Genomic DNA, 17,232 nt, shown 5'->3' with positions numbered 1-17,232 from the left:
AGAAAGCAATAGGTGTTCTACACTGCGCCCTTCCTTTGTTAAACATTGGTGCATCTTCAGGAAACTTTAGAAAGAATGCCTACGCCACAGATCCCTAAACATTCCTATGGCATTTTACTGGCCAGAGTTTTTTTCTTTTGAAGTTATCTTGAGTAAGTAAACATGGAATTCTTACACAAATAGATGAGAAACAGGCCGGGCTCGGTGGCTCACACCTATAATCCTAGCACTTTGGGAGGCCAAGGCAGGCGGATCACCTGAGGTCAGGAGTTCAAGACCAGCCTGGCCAACATGGCAAAACCCCCGTCTCTACTAAAACTACAAAAATTAGCCAGGCATGGTGGCGCACGTCTGTAATCCCAGCTACTTGAGAGGCTGAGGCAGGAGAATCGCTTGAACCCGGGAGGCGGAGGCTGCGGTGAGCCAAGACCGCGCCACCGCACTCCAGCCTGGGCGAGAGAGTAAGACTCCGTCCCTAAAACAAACAAACAAACAAAAAACAAATAGATTAGAAACAATCTTCTCTGAACAAACTCAGTCAGGCAGTCAGGTTCAAAGTAGACAATTTGTCCAGGTAAAACTCTACTTCTAAAATCCCAGCATACCTATCCCCAGTCTAATGGCTTTCAAACTTTCTGATAACCCAAGTAAGAAATATACTTTACAATGAGCCTCAATACACACACCTGCATATACGCATATAACTAAAAGTTCCACGAAACAATACTGACCTACGAACAAGGCCCTCTGATACACTCTATTTCAATTCTGCTGTTTTTAAGAGATGGGATCTCCCTACTGTCCAGGCTGTAGTGCAGTGACTATTCATAGGCATGATCATTACACTCTACAGCCTTGAACTCCTCGACTCAAGGTCCTACTACGTCAGCCTCCCAAGTAGCTAGACTACCGGCATGCACCACAGCACCCAGCTGCACTTTTACTTGCTGGTCAGGAGCCATCAATGGGTTGCAACCAGCAGTTTAACAGCATTGCTATAATCCACTTTATCTCGTACTAACACTTATTTTACAGATAGACTATCTAGAACTATCAGAATCTGTAATGTGCGTTGGAAAACTGTGTCCAACAAATGCTAGAATAGAGAAAGAAATGGCCATATCTGGCTGAATGTTCAGGGACGGCTTAAAAGGTGGATTCAGCTGAGGCAGGAGGAGAAGAGGGGGTGGAGGGAGAAGGCATTTCATCCAATTAGAAAGGCTTGGACAATCACGCACATTAAATCAATCAGTTTGGTGAAGTAAAACTGGACCAGGTGTCAAACACTGTCAATAGGAGCCACATGGTAGAGTCCTGAACTACTAATCCTGTGGTACACGTGGAATCAATTCTGAAGTTACTTAAAGGTTAAGAGTGATCCTTTTGTAATTCACAAGCGTAATGACTGGATGTTCATGCGCCTGTGTCAGACGTGCCTTCCCTCAAACTTTACTACACTGGCACGTTACCTAGCTTAAGTGGAGAAAAAAAAAAAACTTACAGTAAAGAACTTAAATCCATAGGATTCCTTTCCTATCTGTGATGTTGCTGAGTCGAACACCAGGACCACAGTGTTTTCAAAACCTGGAAGAGCCCAGGCGCGGTGACTCACGCCTATAATCCCAGCACTTTGGGAGACCAAGGCAGGTGGATCACCTGAGGTCAGGAGTTTGAGACCAGTCTGGCCAACATGGCGAAATCCCATCTCTACTAAAAATAAAAAAAGTTAGTGGGCGTGGTGGCAGGTGCCTGTAATCCCTGCTACTTGGGAGGCTGAGGCAGAATAATTGCTTAAACCTGGGAGGCGAAGGTTGCCGCGAGCCAAGCTCACACCACTGCACTCCAGCCTGGGCAACAGAGCAAGACTGTATCTCAAAAAAATCAAACAAACCTGGAACCATGTCGTGTTAACAATTTTATGAAGGCAAGAACCTCTTCTGGTGGGCACTACACACCTTCTCTGGCTAAATGCCCTCATCCATTATTATTTGTCCTCTCCCAGAAGAAGTCTACACTACAGATTCAGGAGATATTCCCTGACCCCCTCCTCATTCTCCAAGAGTTGTAAACTCGCATGGCCATTTACAAGGAGGAAATAGAAACCACCATGCCAAGCCCTAATTGTATTACCCGTCAAACTGCAGAGCAGATGGTCCTTAACATTCATTCAAAATGTGTTTGCTAGGGTGTGGTGGCTCACACCCGTGATCCCAGCACTTTGGGAGGCCGAGGCGCAAGGATATCGAATCTGGGAGTTCCAGACCAGCCTGCGTAACATAGTGAGACCCCGTTCTCTACAAAAAAAAATTTTTTTTTTAATTAGCCGGGCGCGGTGACCTGTGCCTGTAGTCCCAGTTACTCCCAGCTACTCGAGAGGCTGAGGTAGGGGAATCACTTGAGCCCCGGAGGCACAGGTTGCAGTGAGCTGAGATGGCGCCACTGAACTCCAGCCTGGGTGACAGAGTGAGACCCTGTCTTGAAAATATATACGTATGCATTAAATATACGTATATTAAAATTAAAAATTAGCCGAGTATAGTGGCGCATGCCTGTAGTCCCAGCTACTCTGGAGGTTGAGGTGAGAGGATCGCTTGAGCCCAGGAGGTCAAGGCTGCAGTGCGCCTTGATCACACCACTGCACTCAGCCTAGGCAGCAGAGTGAGGCTCTGTCTCGAAAAAATAAAATAGCAAAATTGATTGAATACTTTCTAGCAAAACTGATTGAATACCTTCTACGTGCCAGGCACTATATTAGGGACTGGAGCCACCACCACAAGCTAGAGAAAACCCTTGCCCTCCAAGAGCTTAGACTAATGAAAGAGTAACACAAATTACAGACTACACGAATGCAAGAAATATACAGAGCGTTGTATAAAGAGAAAACCAAGGTTACAGGACTCTTTGAGGAAGGTAGCATTTGAGATCTACCAGACAAACCAGGATAAAAGTTGGGGAAGAGTTTTTACAGGTCAGGAATCCTTACCCCAACTTTCCCAAGAAAAGGCCCTAAGGTAGAAAGAACTAGGTGCACAAGCAAAATGTGCCAAAAGCCTGAGCGACCCAAGCACTTTTGCAGAAGCCCCCACTCCTCATCTCCTATTACATCTTCTGCTCAATCAAGCTGGGCCTTGTCGACTTCGGAAAGGCGTTTGGATCTTGTTCCAAAAGCAGTGGGAGCCACTCAAAAGTTTTAAGCAGAAGCATATCTACACTGGAGGTACGCTTTTACAGGACCACTCTGGCTGGCGTGTAGTGAATACATGACTCTCCAATTACTCAGAACACAGTGAGCGGGGAAGATATCACCGGGTCTGTCAATCAGAGAACTAGTGGCCCAGTTAGGGATGCGATGGTTGGAGCTACTGCTGTCTCTAAAGGGAGGCGCCAGGCACCAGTACTGCGACCCAGCCCCGCGAGCGGCAGGCACCTGGCTGAACTGCAGAGCCGGGGCCAGCCTGGAACCCCGCTCTCCTGCAGGCCAGGGTGCTCCGAGCTGCCCCACGCGGACTCTAGAAAGGTCCCCGGAGTCCAAGTACGCCCACGCCAGGCTCCTCTGCCGAAGCCCTGGTGCTGAGGACATGATGCTGGCTGCACCCCGAACCCCTAAGCAACCCCACCTTCCCCGCACACCCAGCGCCTCACCTGCCGCGGGAAACCCTCCGCTCGCCTCCTCTGCTACCACCATTTTGCCGCGTCCAGCACGCGGGGCGGGACCTCCCTGCGCCGAGGAGCGCGCGGGGGCGGGGGGCGGGTCCCAAGGCAGAAATAGAAGGCTATCCCATCACACCCCGCGCGTTCCCACAGTGCTCAGCGGCAGCCACTATGGAGGCCGGCAGGACAGCTGTGCTCCGGGTGAAGCGGAAGCGCAGTGCGGAGCCGGCCGAGGCTCTTGTGCTCGCTTGTAAACGGCTCCGGAGCGACGAGGTCGAGTCGGCGGCACAGAAGACGTCGGAGGGTTTGGAGAGAGCGGCGGAGAATAATGTCTTCCACTTGGTGGCCACTGTATGCTCCCAGGTATTGGGCGTGGTGCAGCTGGTGTGGAGGGCATCTTAGGGTGCAGCCGGTAGGAAACCCGATCCCTGACCCGCTCGCGAACTCATGCTTACGCTGGCCTCCCTCCCCTGTTGCCCCCTAGGAGGAACCAGTCCAGCCTCTCCTGCGGGCAGTTCTGCGCCCGTCACGGGACAGCCAGCAGCGTGTCCGCTGCAATCTCCGCGCCTCGGCTCGGGAGATCCGGCAGGAGGGCCGCTACCGGGTGGTTTCCAGCCGCCGATCCTTGGGGACCACCTCGAGCGGCCAGGAGTCCGAGTACACGCCGGGGAACCCAGAAGCCGCCGGGGACTCGGGCTTTCAGTTGTTAGACCTTGTCCACGAGGAGGGAGAACCTGAAGCCGCCGCTGCAGGCTCCTGCAAAGTGAGTACGCCTCGGAAGGTGGTCGCTGGGCTTCTCAGGACGGTAATTCCAGAAGACTGGGCCCAGTAGCAGCACAGTTTCATCTTAAGGGGATGCATGATCCATCCGGCGTGACGGCCTCATTTTACAGATTTGGTTATTCATCCAACATGTGTTAATTACGTGCCTACTAAATGCCAGGTTTTTTTTTTAGATTCTGTGGATACAGCAGTGTGGACCTAACGTGCAAGTAAACAGAAACAGTAAACAAGTCAATTCAGTGTCAGATGATGATAAGGGATGTAAGGAGGCGGGGAGACAAAGCAGAAAGAGTTGTGCCACTTCAGTGAGAGTGTCACTGAGAAAATGACATTTGAGCGAAGACTTGCAGAAGGTGAATGGCAGGGCATTCCACATGTGGAGAGGACTTCTAGGCAGAGAACCTGAAAGTAAAGAGTCTCTGAAGCCGAGTTTCCCTGCTCCTTGCAAGGTGCCTGGAGCCCGGTGGGCTAGAGGAGAGCAGTAAGGAATTTGAGGGGAGGAGTGCCTGCTAGATACTCTAGGTACTTGTAAGGAAATGTCTTTACGAGTCTTTTCAGCCTGACTGAGATGGGGTCACTGGAGCAAAGCAGAGAGAGAGCAGGTAGGAAAATTAATCAAAGAGAGGTTAAAGGAATACTTCTGGGTAGCATACCAAATTTGAGGTAGATTTAGGTCTAAGAATGCAAGTCTTCTAACATTTAATCCAGTGCTTTTCTTTATATTACATTTGCTAAATTCATTTGCACTCACTTCCAAAAGAAGTCTATTACATGCAGCAAAACTACAGAAATGGAAAATTTTCCTCGAGGCTGGGCACAGTAGCTGACGCCAGTAGTCCTAGCACATAGGAAGGCCCAGGCGGGAGGATCACCTGAGCCTGGTGAGGTCAAGGCTACAGTGAGCCATGATTGTGTGGCAGTGGCATTTCAGCCTAGGTGACAGAGTGAGGCCCTGTCTAAAAAAAAATAAAATAAAATTTTCCTTGTAATCCCAGCGCTTCGGGAGGCTGAGGCAGGAGGGTCGCTTGAGACCAGCCTGGGCAAAAAGCAAGACCTTGTCTCTACAAAAAGAAAAAGGAAATTAGCTGGGCATGGTGGCATGCGCTTGTAGTGCTAGCTACTGGGGAGGCTGGGGTAGGAGGATCACTTAAACTCAGGAATTAGAGATTGCAGTGAGGTATGATCAAGTCACTGCCCTCTGGTTTGGGCAACAGAGCAAGATACTGTCTCTAAAAAAAACCAGAAGATTCTCAACATAAGGTGTGCCTCTTTTTTTTTTTTTTTTGAGTTGGACTCTCACTCTATGGCCCAGGCTAGAGTGCATTGGCACGATCCTGGCTCACTGCAACCTCCAACTCCCAGGTTCAAGCAATTCTCCTGCCTCAAGCCTCCCAAATAGCTGGGATTACAAGCGTGAGCCACCACACCCGGCTAACTTTTGTATTTTTAGTAGAGACAGGGTTTCACTATATTGGCCAGGCTGGTTTCGAACTCCTGGCCTCAAGTGATCCGCCCGCCTCAACCTCCCAAAGTGCTGGGATTACAGGCATGAGCCACTGCGCCCAGCCAATGTGCCCTCTCTTGATAAACATTTTTATAGAAACTCAATCATTTTTGAAACTTAAAAAAATTATAATTGAAAATGAATCCACAAGCAACAAGCAAATGGTACTAGTGTAATTTTTTATTGTTGTTGTTTTGTTTTGTTTTGTTTTGTTTTGTTTGAGATGGAGTCTCACCCTTGTCGTCCAGGCTGTAGTGCAGTGGCACGATCTTGGCTCACTGCAGCCTCTGCCTCCTGGGGCTTCAAGTCGTTCTCATGCCTCAGCCTGCTGAGTAGCTGGGATTACAGGCGTGAGCCACCACATCCAGCTAATTTTGTATTTTTAGTAGAGACAGGGTTTCACCATGTTGGCCAGGCTGGTCTTGAACTTCTGACCTCAGGTGATCCACCCACCTCGGCCTCCCAAAATGCTGGGATTACAGGTGTGCGCCATCGTGCCTGGCTGGTGCTAGTGTAACTGGATAGCAATTTGTGTATGATGTCCATAGTGATATCTTTCACCAAAACATTCCAGACTAATGCATGACTTATAAAATGTGTAAAGTAAACTAATGCTCAGTGGAATTGAATCAAGTAAATAGTTCATTAGGCCGGGCACAGTGGCTCACACCTGTAATCCCAGCACTTTGGGAGGCCGAGGCAGGTAGATCACTTGAGGTCAGGAGTTCAAGACCAGCCTGGCCAATATGGCGAAACCCTGTTTCTACTAAAAATACAAAAATTAGCCGGGCGTGGTGGTGGGCGCCTGTAATCCCAAGTACTCGGGAGGCTGAGGCAGGAGAATCATGTGAACGCAGGAGGCGGAGGTTGCATTAGCCAAGATTGCACCACTGCACTCCAGCTTGGGCGAGAAGAACAAAACTCCATCTCAAAAAAAAGAGTAAATGGCTAATTTAATTTTAATAAAGAAAACTCGGAGATAGGGCCGGGCGCGGTGGCTCAAGCCTGTAATCCCAGCACTTTGGGAGGCCGAGACGGGCGGATCACGAGGTCAGGAGATCGAGACCATCCTGGCTAACACGGTGACACCCCATCTCTACTAAAAAAAACACAAAAAACTAGCCGGGTGAGGTGGCGGGCACCTGTAGTCCCAGCTACTCAGGAGGCTGAGGCAGGAGAATGGCGTGAACCCGGGAGGCGGAGCTTGCAGTGAGCTGAGATCCAGCCACTGCACTCCAGCCTGGGCGACAGAGTGAGACTCCGTCTCAAAAAAAAAAAAAAAAAAAAAAAAAGAAAACTAGGAGATAAACTGATGATGGATATGAACAGAGATTTTTCCAGTAAAGCAATACCGACTCTAAACATACCAAAAATGTTTGCATAGAGTAATTATAGGGGGAAAAATGAATTTAAGCTTAAAGCATGCTTGAGGTTTTATGCATACTAGACTAGCAGGAAAAAGTAGTTGATAGCACTGCTGGCAAGGCAGTGATTAAAAGTGTATACAATTGTAGGAATAAAATTGATGCAAGCCTTTTGGAAAACAGCATGGCTTTACGGGGGTGGGAGCCATATTTTTACATATGTAAACTTATTATTGTTTGGATCTAAAGTCAGGCATAATCTAGGAAAATTTTAAAATTAAAAATTTCTAAGGAAATTTTAAAGTGACAGCATTTCTGTTATGTTACAATGAATTTCTCCTTAAATTGACATAATTTACATCTTAAGCAAATAAATTCCTATTAGATAAATTTAATAGGAAATTTAAAAATTAAAGGACTTCAGTTCCTTTTAACTAGTAGTCTTACCTCCAAGATTTACCCTAGGGAAATAATTCAGCAGAAGCAAATAGCTAAGCTATGATATTAACCAAAGCTACTGTTGATTGACTAAGTGATTATGTCAAATAGTGTGTTAGGTACTTGTTATATTTTCTTTTAATTAACTCATTTAATCCTCCCAAAACCCTTATGAGTTAGATACTTTCATCTCCATTTTCAAATGCAGGAAATGGCACATTCATTGCAACACTATACACGGAGGTTAAAAATTGTTTCCAAGAGATTGACACATGTAACTGGACCCTTAGAACTGATAACCGTGAAGACTGGTTGCAGGGGAAAATATATATGTTTAACAGTACAAAATGCTGTGTGTAGTGTAACTGAAAATATGGGCTGGGCTCAGTGGTTCACACCTGTAGTCGCAATACTTTGGGAGGCCAAGAAAGGAACACTTGAGCCCAGGAATTCAAGGCTGCAGTGAGCCATGATCATACTGCTGCCTTCCAACCTGGGCGACAGAGCAAGACCCTGATTCTGAGTGAATGAATGAATGAATGAATACACATAGACATAGACTTTAAAATAATTTTTGGCAAGGGCACGGTGGGTTACTTCTATAATCCTAGCACTTTGGGAGGCTAAGGCAGGAGGATTGCTTGAGGCCTGAAGTTCGAGACCATCCTGAGCAACATAGCAAGACTCCATCTCTGCAGAAATAATAATAATTATTTTTCTTCTAGCTAAGAGCAGTGGTGCACACCTTTAGTCCCAGCTACTCAGGAGGTTGAAACAGAAAGATCACCTAAGGCTCGGAGTTCAGAGCCAGTGTGGGCAACATAGTGAAAACCGCCTCTTTAAGCAATAATAGGCCGGGCGCGGTGGCTCATGCCTGTAATACCAACACTTTGGGAGGCCAAGGCGGGCGGATCATGAGGTCAGGAGTTTGAGACCAGCCTGACCAACATGGTGAAACCCCGTCTCTACTAAAAATACAAAAATTGGCCAGTCATGGTGGTGTGCACCTGTAATCCCAGCTACTCAGGAGGCTGAGGCAGGAGAATTGCTTGAACCCGGGAGGCAGAGGTTGCAGTGAGCCGAGATTGCGCCGTTGCACTCAAGACTGGGCAACAAGAGCGAAACTCCATCTCAAAACAGAAAAAGAAAATAATTTATACTCATTATAGGAAATTTGAAAAAATACAGCAAAGGAGGAAAATCTCCCATTTTACTACCAACCCAAAAGTAAGTAGAATAGAACTGGTTTATTTCCTTGTACAAAATTCTGTATCTGTCATTTTTCTGTATTGCTACTCTTGTACTTTTTTTTGAGACAGCATCTCGCTCTGTTGCCCAGGCTGGAGTGCAGTGGCATGATCACAGCTCATTGCAGCCTCCACCTCCTGGGCTCATGTGATCCTCCTGCCTCAGCCTCTTGAGTAGCTGGAACCACAGGCCTATGCCACCACACCCAGCTAATTTTTGTATTTTTTGTAGAGACTGGGTTTTGCCATGTTGCCCAGGCTGGTCTCAAACTCCTGGGCTCCAACATTCCTCCCACCTTGGCTTCCCAAAGTGCTGTGATTACAGGCATGAGCCACTGTGCCCAGCAATCTTGTATTTTAATGGCTGCATAATTTGACTGAGTGGAGGGACTTGTGGATTGGAGCCAGAACTTTCGTAATAGGTAGCTTTAAGTTTGCTCAAGAGCCTGCAGAAAAACTGGCATCTCTAGTTTTTGACTTAGGAGCAAGGAAGAATTCCTTAGTCTGTAAATTATAGCATTGGTTTCCCCTTATGTGCCTCGGCTGTGGGATCTTCCCCATTTTCCTGCATGGTGTCTGCTTGGAGCTGTGCAGTGTCTTCTGATGAACCTATCAAGAGGAGCCATCTGCAGCATGTCCCTGTGGTTAACAAACTGACCCATGCCACCAGGCCCCTGGATAACACAGCCTGTCAGCACTGGAGCACATCTTACCTGGGCCATTTGTGTTCAAGGGCATTGCATTTCAAACTGTTCTTTCCAGTAGAAAGACTATAGGCGAGCCCATTCCCAATTTGTGATTAAAAGTGGGATGTAAATATATGGCAAGCCAAATGATGGGCAATGGTAGAGGTCACTGGGAAAACACCTGTTGGCTTTTACAGGAGGCCACACAGAGACTCATTTCAGGTTCAGCCATAGGGGCCTACTGATCCCCAAAGAGAGAACATTGTGTAATACCAAAGGATCTCGGAAGACCTATAGAAGCAGGTCTGACTCAGAGCTTGGGGTCAAAACTGGCCAGGTCTTCTGTCTTTCCCCTCTCCGTAGGCCAGTCTTCCCATATTTTTTTTTCTTTCATTGTTTTGAGACAGGTCTCACTCTGTCACCCAGGATGGAGTACAGTGGCATGATCACAGCTCTCTGCAGCCTCAACCTCCCGAGTACCTGGGGCTACAGGTGCACACCACCACACCCAGCTAATTTTTGTATTTCTTTGTAGAGGCGGGGGTTTTGCCATGTTGCCCAGGCTGTTCTTGAGCTTCTGGCCTCAAGCAATTTGTCCACCTTGGCTTCCTGAAGTGTTGGGATTATAGGTGTGAGAGCCAAGCACAAAAGAGCAGGAGGCTATCTTGTAGGTTTCTATCTTAAAATAAGAACTACACAGTAATTTTACAGAGATTCTTGAATTTTTAATGTAATAACTAGTTAAAAAACTAGGAATTCATGCAGATAAGAATCTTGACCACAACACTATGGAACTGTAGCTGGGCAAGGTGGCTCACGCCTGTAATCCCAGCACTTTGAGAGGCTGGGGTGCACAGATTTTTTGAGGTCAGGAGATCAAAACCATCCTGGCTAATACGGTGAAACCCCATCTCTACTAAAAACACAAAAAATTAGCCGGGTGTGGTGGCACATGCCTGTAGTCCCAGCTACTTGGGAAGCTGAGGCAGGAGAAACACTTGAACCCGGGAGGCAGAGGTTGCAGTGAGCCAAGATCATGCCACTGCACTCCAGCCTGGGCGACAGAGTGAGACTCCGTCTCAAACACACACACACACACACACACACAACTGTAGGGAGCCTTCCTTCACCCAACTCATAGGTTCCTCCTCATGGAACATCATGTTTTGGGTCATGTATGTGTGTGTGTGTGTGTGTGTGTGTAATCTGTGGTTTCTTTACAGACATCTGACCCAGATGTGATCCTCTGCAATTCTGTAGAGTTGATCCGTGAGCGATTGACTGTGTCTGAGGATGGACCTGGAGTCAGGCACCAGGAAGAACAAAAACACGATGACTATGTGTATGACATTTACTACTTGGAGACGGCCACTCCAGGCTGGATTGAGAACATCCTCTCCGTGCAGCCCTACAGCCAAGAGTGGGAGCTGGTAAGGGGGCCCATGAGGAGAGGGGGCTTGAGGCATCCTAAGCTCTTTCTCTAATCAGAATGCTTTGCTTCCTTGGGCTCCACTCCTGATCAACATTGTCCTTAGTTCTTTTCCTCCTTAAAAAGAAAATTTTATTCTAAGTGCCTTTTAGGAACCTGACTTTATAGTACAGGGAACTTTGGGAAAGATCATCTTAGATTGATAATTTTTACATTAACGAAAATTTTAGAAGGTTTGCAACATCATCTTTATTGTTTATAGCTATCCATTCTTGGGGGAGAAATATGTATATGGGACTTATGATAAGATAAAGACAAGATAAAACCAGAAATTCTTAATGTGAATGACAACAAAACCTATTTTTTAATTCGTACCTTAGAAGTAGAGAAAACCTTGCATGAAGGAAGCTAACAACCTGACGTTATTTTTTTTTTTTTTTTTTTTGAGACAAGGTCTCACACTGTCACCCAAGCTGGAGTGTAGTGATGCTATCTGAGCTCACTGCAGCCTCTGTCTCCCAGGCTCAAGCCATCCTCCCATCTCAGCCTCCCAAGCAGCCAGCCAGGAGTGCAGGCATGCACCATGATGCCCAATTTTTGTTGATTTTTTTGTAGAGGCAGGGTCTCACTGTGTTGGCCAGACTGGTCTTGTGGTCTTGAACTCCTGGGCTCAAGTGATCCTCCCACCTTGGCCTCCCAAAGTGCTGGGATTACAGCTGTGAGCCACCACACCTAGCTGACACCATTATCTTTTTTTTTTTTTTTTGAGATGGAGTCTTGCTCTGTCACTCAGGCCGGAGTGCAGTGGCACCATCTTGGCTCATTGCAACCTCCCCTTCCTGGGTTCAAGCGATTCTCCTGCTTCAGCCTCCCGAGTAGCTGGGATTACAGGTGCCCACCACACCCAGCTAATTCTTGTATTTTTAGTAGAGACAGAGTTTTACCACGTTGCTTAGGCTGGTCTCAAACTTCTGACCTCAAGTGATCCGCCCACCTCAGTCTCCCAAAGTCCTGGCATTACAGGCGTGAGCCACTGCGCCTGGCCTATTCTTAAATTCTAAAATGATTAACAAGAAAACTTAAGGTGGCACCTAACTGTCATGCTTAGACTGTAATCGAGAAGCACTGTATCCTGCACCTGCATTAGGACACAGAGTTGCAGTCAAGTACTCACCTTGGACCACTGCATGGCCCTTCCTCCTGCCTTTCTGCACCTCTTATGCTTGAGTTTTGGTTTTGACCTTTGGAATTTGAAGGAATCGCTCAGAGCCATCACTTCTCTTTTCCCTGTGTTCCTTCTCATGGAGTTCAGCATGTCCTATCATTCTGGAGCTGGACTCTGGGTGGAAGGAGGCTATTATCTCCCTCTCATAGCCTTTTGTGTAACGAAGTCAAACTAACTCCTAGTCTGCAGTTTTTTCACATGGCACTTTTACATGACATCCCTCCAACTGGTATGCTAACAACTTCCCCCATAGCATAACCTTAGAGGTTTTGATTTGGACTCATGTTTGTGTTGAGATGTGTAGGTGAATGATGATCAAGAACCAGAGGACATTTACGACGATGAAGATGATGAGAACAGTGAGAATAACTGGCGCAATGAGTACCCAGAAGAGGAGAGCAGTGATGGAGATGAGGATTCCAGAGGTGGGTGGCAGCCCTAGACGGGAGGGACTGGTAGGATCTGAGACTGAGGTGCAGGCATAGTTGACAGGTGCATCTTAACTGCCTTTCCTTCTCTGCCATTGAGCAGTTTGTGCTGTAGGAGACCCAAAGACCAGTGTTTCCCAGGGGCCTCCTGGGGGTGTAATAATCCATCAGGCCTGGGTTCAAATCTGTAGTTGTCATTACTTTGCTGTGGCTCTTGGGCAGTTACTTCACCTCACTGAGCCTCATTTTCTCTGCAGATGAGATGGTTCTATATGAATTTTGGTGGTTGAGATGGTGTAAAATATGTAGCTCATTGTCTCTTTCCCTGACCCAGTCAAGAAACCAAGGAAGAGAGAGGTTTGCCAATAGGAATAAGCCCAGAGTTTTCACAAATCAGTTATCTAACTTCTCAAAAAACTGCTGCATGTACAACTGTTTTGAGAAAGATGCAACACAGACATAATACCTGGGGGAAGAAGAAAGAAAGGTGACCTGACAACATAATTCCTGTGGTAACTATGTTAAAGAAGGTAGAAGAAGGCCCCCAAAAAGAATTTATTGGTGTCTGACAACAGAGAAATGAAACAAACAATTGAATATTCTATTGGGGAGGTTTGTCAATAACACGTTAAAAGGAGAAAGGTATAAAAATATTTACAATATGACTACAACTGTTACAACAACAAAAAAATACTATACGGAGGGGAGAAGTGACAAAATACTCCAGTGTGAAGGAACTTGTTTTAGATGATAGGAAAGTGATTGTTTCTTTAAAAAAAAAAAAATTCTATATGCTTTATTTTCTTTATTGAGCCAGCATTTTGCATTACAATCGGGAACAAAAACAGACCTTTCTGAGAAGAGAAGGGGTTCCTGCAGTAGCCTAGGAAAATCACATTTAGAATCCATTCCCGGGATCTCATTCTAGGCTCTGCTGACTACAACAGCCTGAGTGAGGAGGAAAGAGGCAGCAGCAGACAACGGATGTGGAGCAAGTACCCTCTGGATGTGCAGAAGGAGTTTGGCTATGACAGCCCCCACGACCTGGATTCAGACTGATCGTCTTGTGATGTCCAGCCATGAGGTTCTGCCACAAGCCCTTGAGGGCTCTGAGTCCAGAGTTAACTGCCCTGCTGACATCCTCTTAGGTTTCCTAGCTTAACACATGGAAGGAAAAGCATATCAAGCATGTCAGGCAGCACCATCCTACCACAGTGAAAACTTATGTTGAAGGAGTGAGTCTTTTCCACTTACAGTAGGGGTCCCTTTGCCTCAATCAAAAGTGACCCTACAGTTTGAAAGAAAAAAAAATGTGTAAAAAGGAAAGCTTCTTTAGCTTTAGCTTCTTGGCCCAGGAATTTTTCCTGGCATTCAGGTGCTGTGCTGAAACCACAAGGGAAGAAGAGGTTCCCGTTTCATTAGCAGTAAGTTTCTGCTCTGCCATACCACCAGGCTGCCTGTCTCTGGGAAACCCTGTTCCTTTTGATAGAATCTAAAAGGGGGACCAGTGGGTCCCCTGTAGCAACACAGACTGGATAATAGTGGCCATTAGGGCAGAAAGCAGTCTGTGAGCTGTGGGAGATTTTAGTTAACAGCTATTTCGGCTTCCAAACTCTGGTAATAGTTGTGAAATGACTGACTGACTTCCTTTAGCAGTGGGGCCAAGAAACAATGTATATGAATGTGATACATGTGTTTAGTAAAGTCTAGCTTTGAACATGGAAGAAAGGAATTCTTTTAAAGCCTTTTAAATCTGAATACCTAAAACGGAGTGGTAGTGAGACCAAAGTTTCAGCATTGATTATAAATACCAAGGACTTAAAGCAAGGGAGGAAAAACAAAGCACATTCTGAACTTAGCTTTCCACTGTGTAACATTTACTCTTCACAGCACTCACCACAAAAAAAACTACTATCAGCAGGATCAATTTTATTACCACAGCTTGTATCTCTTGTAAGCACACTCTGTTCCTATGCCTTTCCAAACCATAGCTGCCTTAACTCACTGCCTTGGTGTTTATTCTAGTGTAACATTGTCCAGTAGAACTATCTGCAGTGACGCTGTGTTCTGTGTCTGCGCTGTGTAGTAGTGCTGAGCACTTGAAATGTGATTAGCGCAACTGAAGGGAAACTGAGCTTTAGTTTTATTTCATTTTAATGTAATTAGCTACGTATGGCTAGTAGCTATTACGGACAACGCAGAACATTCAGCTAGGGCTGTGCCCTCATAGCCTGTGAGTGTCTCTGACTCACTGTCATGGGGGAACAGGATTTACACAGGGAGATGCCTTCTTGCCGCCTCTTTTAGGATTTCCTAAGTATCTTTCGTTCATCCTACCTGCCATCACTTTGACTTTATGTCCATTTTCTAAACGTTTACCTACACTAGCTCTTATCTACATGGAGTTGTTCAACCTGATGAAGTGATTAAATTCTGTGTACATAGGCCCTATGTATTGCAGCTAATTAAAACAACAAACATCCTAGGTACACACAAAGGTATAATTCAACATTATAACAGGCATCAACTTGTATGTCTAATATTAGACATCTCGCTTTCTGTCTGGAGACCTAGAAACAAAGGATTGAAAGCTATTCTTGCACTCACAGCAACCAGGTGAAAAAACAAAACACTGTGCTGTTACAGTGTGCTCCCTGCCATTTATACTCATTAAGTTTCCCCAATATTAAAGGGCTGATAACTTAATAAACTGTACTCACTGCAAAAGGGATAAGCACACCAGGAGAAGGATTTAAGGAGACAGACAACAAAGAGCTGGCAGAAATTAATTCCACCCTGAAGCTTGAGTGCTGAAGGGATTGTCTGGCTTCGCTCCCAAAAAGGGGATCCTGGGAGAAGGCTGTATCCAGCACAAAGGGGAAGAATGCTGTCACCATCCAAAAATGAAAGGAGGATGACACGGCTCACTGAGCAAGTACTAGGGCACCTGGCATGTGAGGTCCTTGCTTTCCCTAGAAGCCACTGGGGGTGGGGGCGGGCGGCAGTAAATTCCTGAGATTAGCTGGTTATCTGTTGGAGAAAGCTAAAGCTGGGGTCAGGGATCTTTCAAAGATCTTTAAAGGCAAGCACATTTTGCTTAAAGGATTAGTTCCAGAGGAGCCCTGGGATGGGTGCCAGCTTGGCTCAGACAAAAGTCTTGTTCTTAGAGTTCAGGCAAGTCAGCCTTTGCACAAGACACCCTGTCTTCAGGCAGGAATTTGCCGTACAAATCCCAAACCCATGACAGTAAGAATGTCACCCCATGCTTCACATATGCATTATGCTCTGAACCCAAGGCAACTGTGACCATGCTTTCTTCAATCTTTATTGAGCAAATATATGGCCAAGGTTATTCCTTTATCTGTGAGTGGGTGAAGAATGGTCAGAAAGGGAGACTGCCTCACTGTTTACCAATTCCAAAACCCAAGAATAAGAAACCCATGGGGTATGTCAAGCTAGCAGGTTTTTCTGGGCCCAGGATGACAGTGTCCGGGGGCATCACAAAACAGTTGTACAATCCAGTGCAGCCGTCCTGCTCATACAGTAAGATCCATTAGGCCAGAGCAGACCTAACTTGGGTGGAGAACCCAGCCTGAGCACCAGAATTAGTTGCTTCCACTTGTGCAGCCTGCTGAAGAGCCCAACTCAGGTTGAAGCAGCTTTCCTCCCAGTCTTCACTGATCTCCACAGGGAGAAAACAGAAGTCCCCACAAGTACCAAGCTCTTCCTGAGACTGCAGCCACCACACCTCGGGGAAGGGGAGGCTGGCAGGAGAGGAGTACACAGTCCTGGTGACCTACACCAAGGTGGCTCCACGTGTAAACAAAGCCTGGTGCCAGGGACAGAAGGGGATGCAGTCTGATGTGAGGTTTTCAGAAAAAGTGAAATGACCTCTTCTAGCACCAGGGTGGGTTTGCTTGGGTCTGCGCAGCAGTCCCTAACACTTCCCTTACAGGGAGGTTATTTGATGACTTGAGCCCTTGAGATGTTCTCCAAGCCACTGATAGCTGAGAGAATTCAGGTGATCCACCTGAATTTCAGAAGTTTCAGCCCTCTTAAGAGTTCACAACAGAAACCCAGAGATTTACTGTCAGCTAGAACAAAGATGCAAGGTCTCAAGTAAAATAAAGGATTATCCTTCAAAACAGCCGTATTAACAGACTTCTGACTTATGAATTTGTTCAGCTGTCCTTGCTGGATCTGAGCCAAGTGCTTGTAACATGATCTATCTATATGCTAAAGTGTAACAGGTACGTGAATAAAAAAATCTATAAGGTTCATTGTTGCGGGTAAGACTCAATAGAAGATTGTGCTAAACAGCATAAAATCTGTGGTCAGAGTCTGACCCAATACCACAGACATTTCTGAGCCCAGAGGGACTCAGTTTTGGGTACTCTGAATTTTAAATACAATCAGCCTATTGCATCCTGTAGATGAAGAGACACGCATGCTTCATTAGAACTGGTGTTCTGGACTA

General features: G+C 46.3%; 3 protein-coding genes and 1 non-coding gene across 15 annotated transcripts in view; 2 read left to right on the top strand and 2 right to left on the bottom strand.

The window, feature by feature from the left end:
- Positions 1–3,788, bottom strand: part of PRMT7 (protein arginine methyltransferase 7) — a 48,612-nt gene extending 44,824 nt beyond the window's left edge. For 5 of the 6 annotated variants that reach the window (XM_033219777.1, XM_033219780.1, XM_033219781.1 and 2 more), the window contains exon 1: positions 3,643–3,788. The gene's annotated coding sequence lies outside the window, so the exon portion shown is untranslated. The remainder of the gene's footprint in view (positions 1–3,642) is intronic. The other variant, XM_033219778.1, reaches the window with a different exon arrangement.
- LOC117088930 lies at positions 1,378–1,479 on the top strand. Its single transcript, XR_004439435.1, has one exon. It is a non-coding gene; the product is annotated as a small nucleolar RNA U13 (small nucleolar RNA).
- Positions 3,787–16,908, top strand: SLC7A6OS (solute carrier family 7 member 6 opposite strand). The gene is made up of 5 exons (XM_033219798.1): positions 3,787–4,014; positions 4,136–4,414; positions 10,897–11,103; positions 12,632–12,752; positions 13,684–16,908. The coding sequence occupies exons 1-5, from the start codon at positions 3,823–3,825 to the stop codon at positions 13,812–13,814; spliced, it is 930 nt and encodes a 309-aa protein (XP_033075689.1). The 5' UTR covers positions 3,787–3,822; the 3' UTR covers positions 13,815–16,908.
- SLC7A6 (solute carrier family 7 member 6) overlaps positions 13,292–17,232 on the bottom strand; it is a 43,220-nt gene continuing 39,279 nt past the window's right edge. For all 7 annotated transcript variants that reach the window (XM_033219791.1, XM_033219796.1, XM_033219797.1 and 4 more), the window contains one exon: positions 13,292–16,584. The gene's annotated coding sequence lies outside the window, so the exon portion shown is untranslated. The remainder of the gene's footprint in view (positions 16,585–17,232) is intronic.

The sequence above is a fragment of the Trachypithecus francoisi genome, unplaced genomic scaffold (assembly GCF_009764315.1).
Source record: "Trachypithecus francoisi isolate TF-2019V2 unplaced genomic scaffold, Tfra_2.0 Lachesis_group10, whole genome shotgun sequence".
NCBI lineage: Eukaryota > Metazoa > Chordata > Mammalia > Primates > Cercopithecidae > Trachypithecus > Trachypithecus francoisi.
Note: the sequence above shows the minus strand (reverse complement) of the source record. Positions and strands in the feature narration are given on the sequence as shown.

Bases quoted from the DNA above. Each gene is read 5' to 3' on its own strand.
- SLC7A6OS (XM_033219798.1), top strand. From the start codon at position 3,823: ATGGAGGCCGGCAGGACAGCTGTGCTCCGGGTGAAGCGGAAGCGCAGT. The intron at 4,415-10,896 runs GTGAGTACGCCT...GTTTCTTTACAG, and splicing joins CCGCTGCAGGCTCCTGCAAA to ACATCTGACCCAGATGTGAT. The intron at 12,753-13,683 runs GTGGGTGGCAGC...ATCTCATTCTAG, and splicing joins TGGAGATGAGGATTCCAGAG to GCTCTGCTGACTACAACAGC.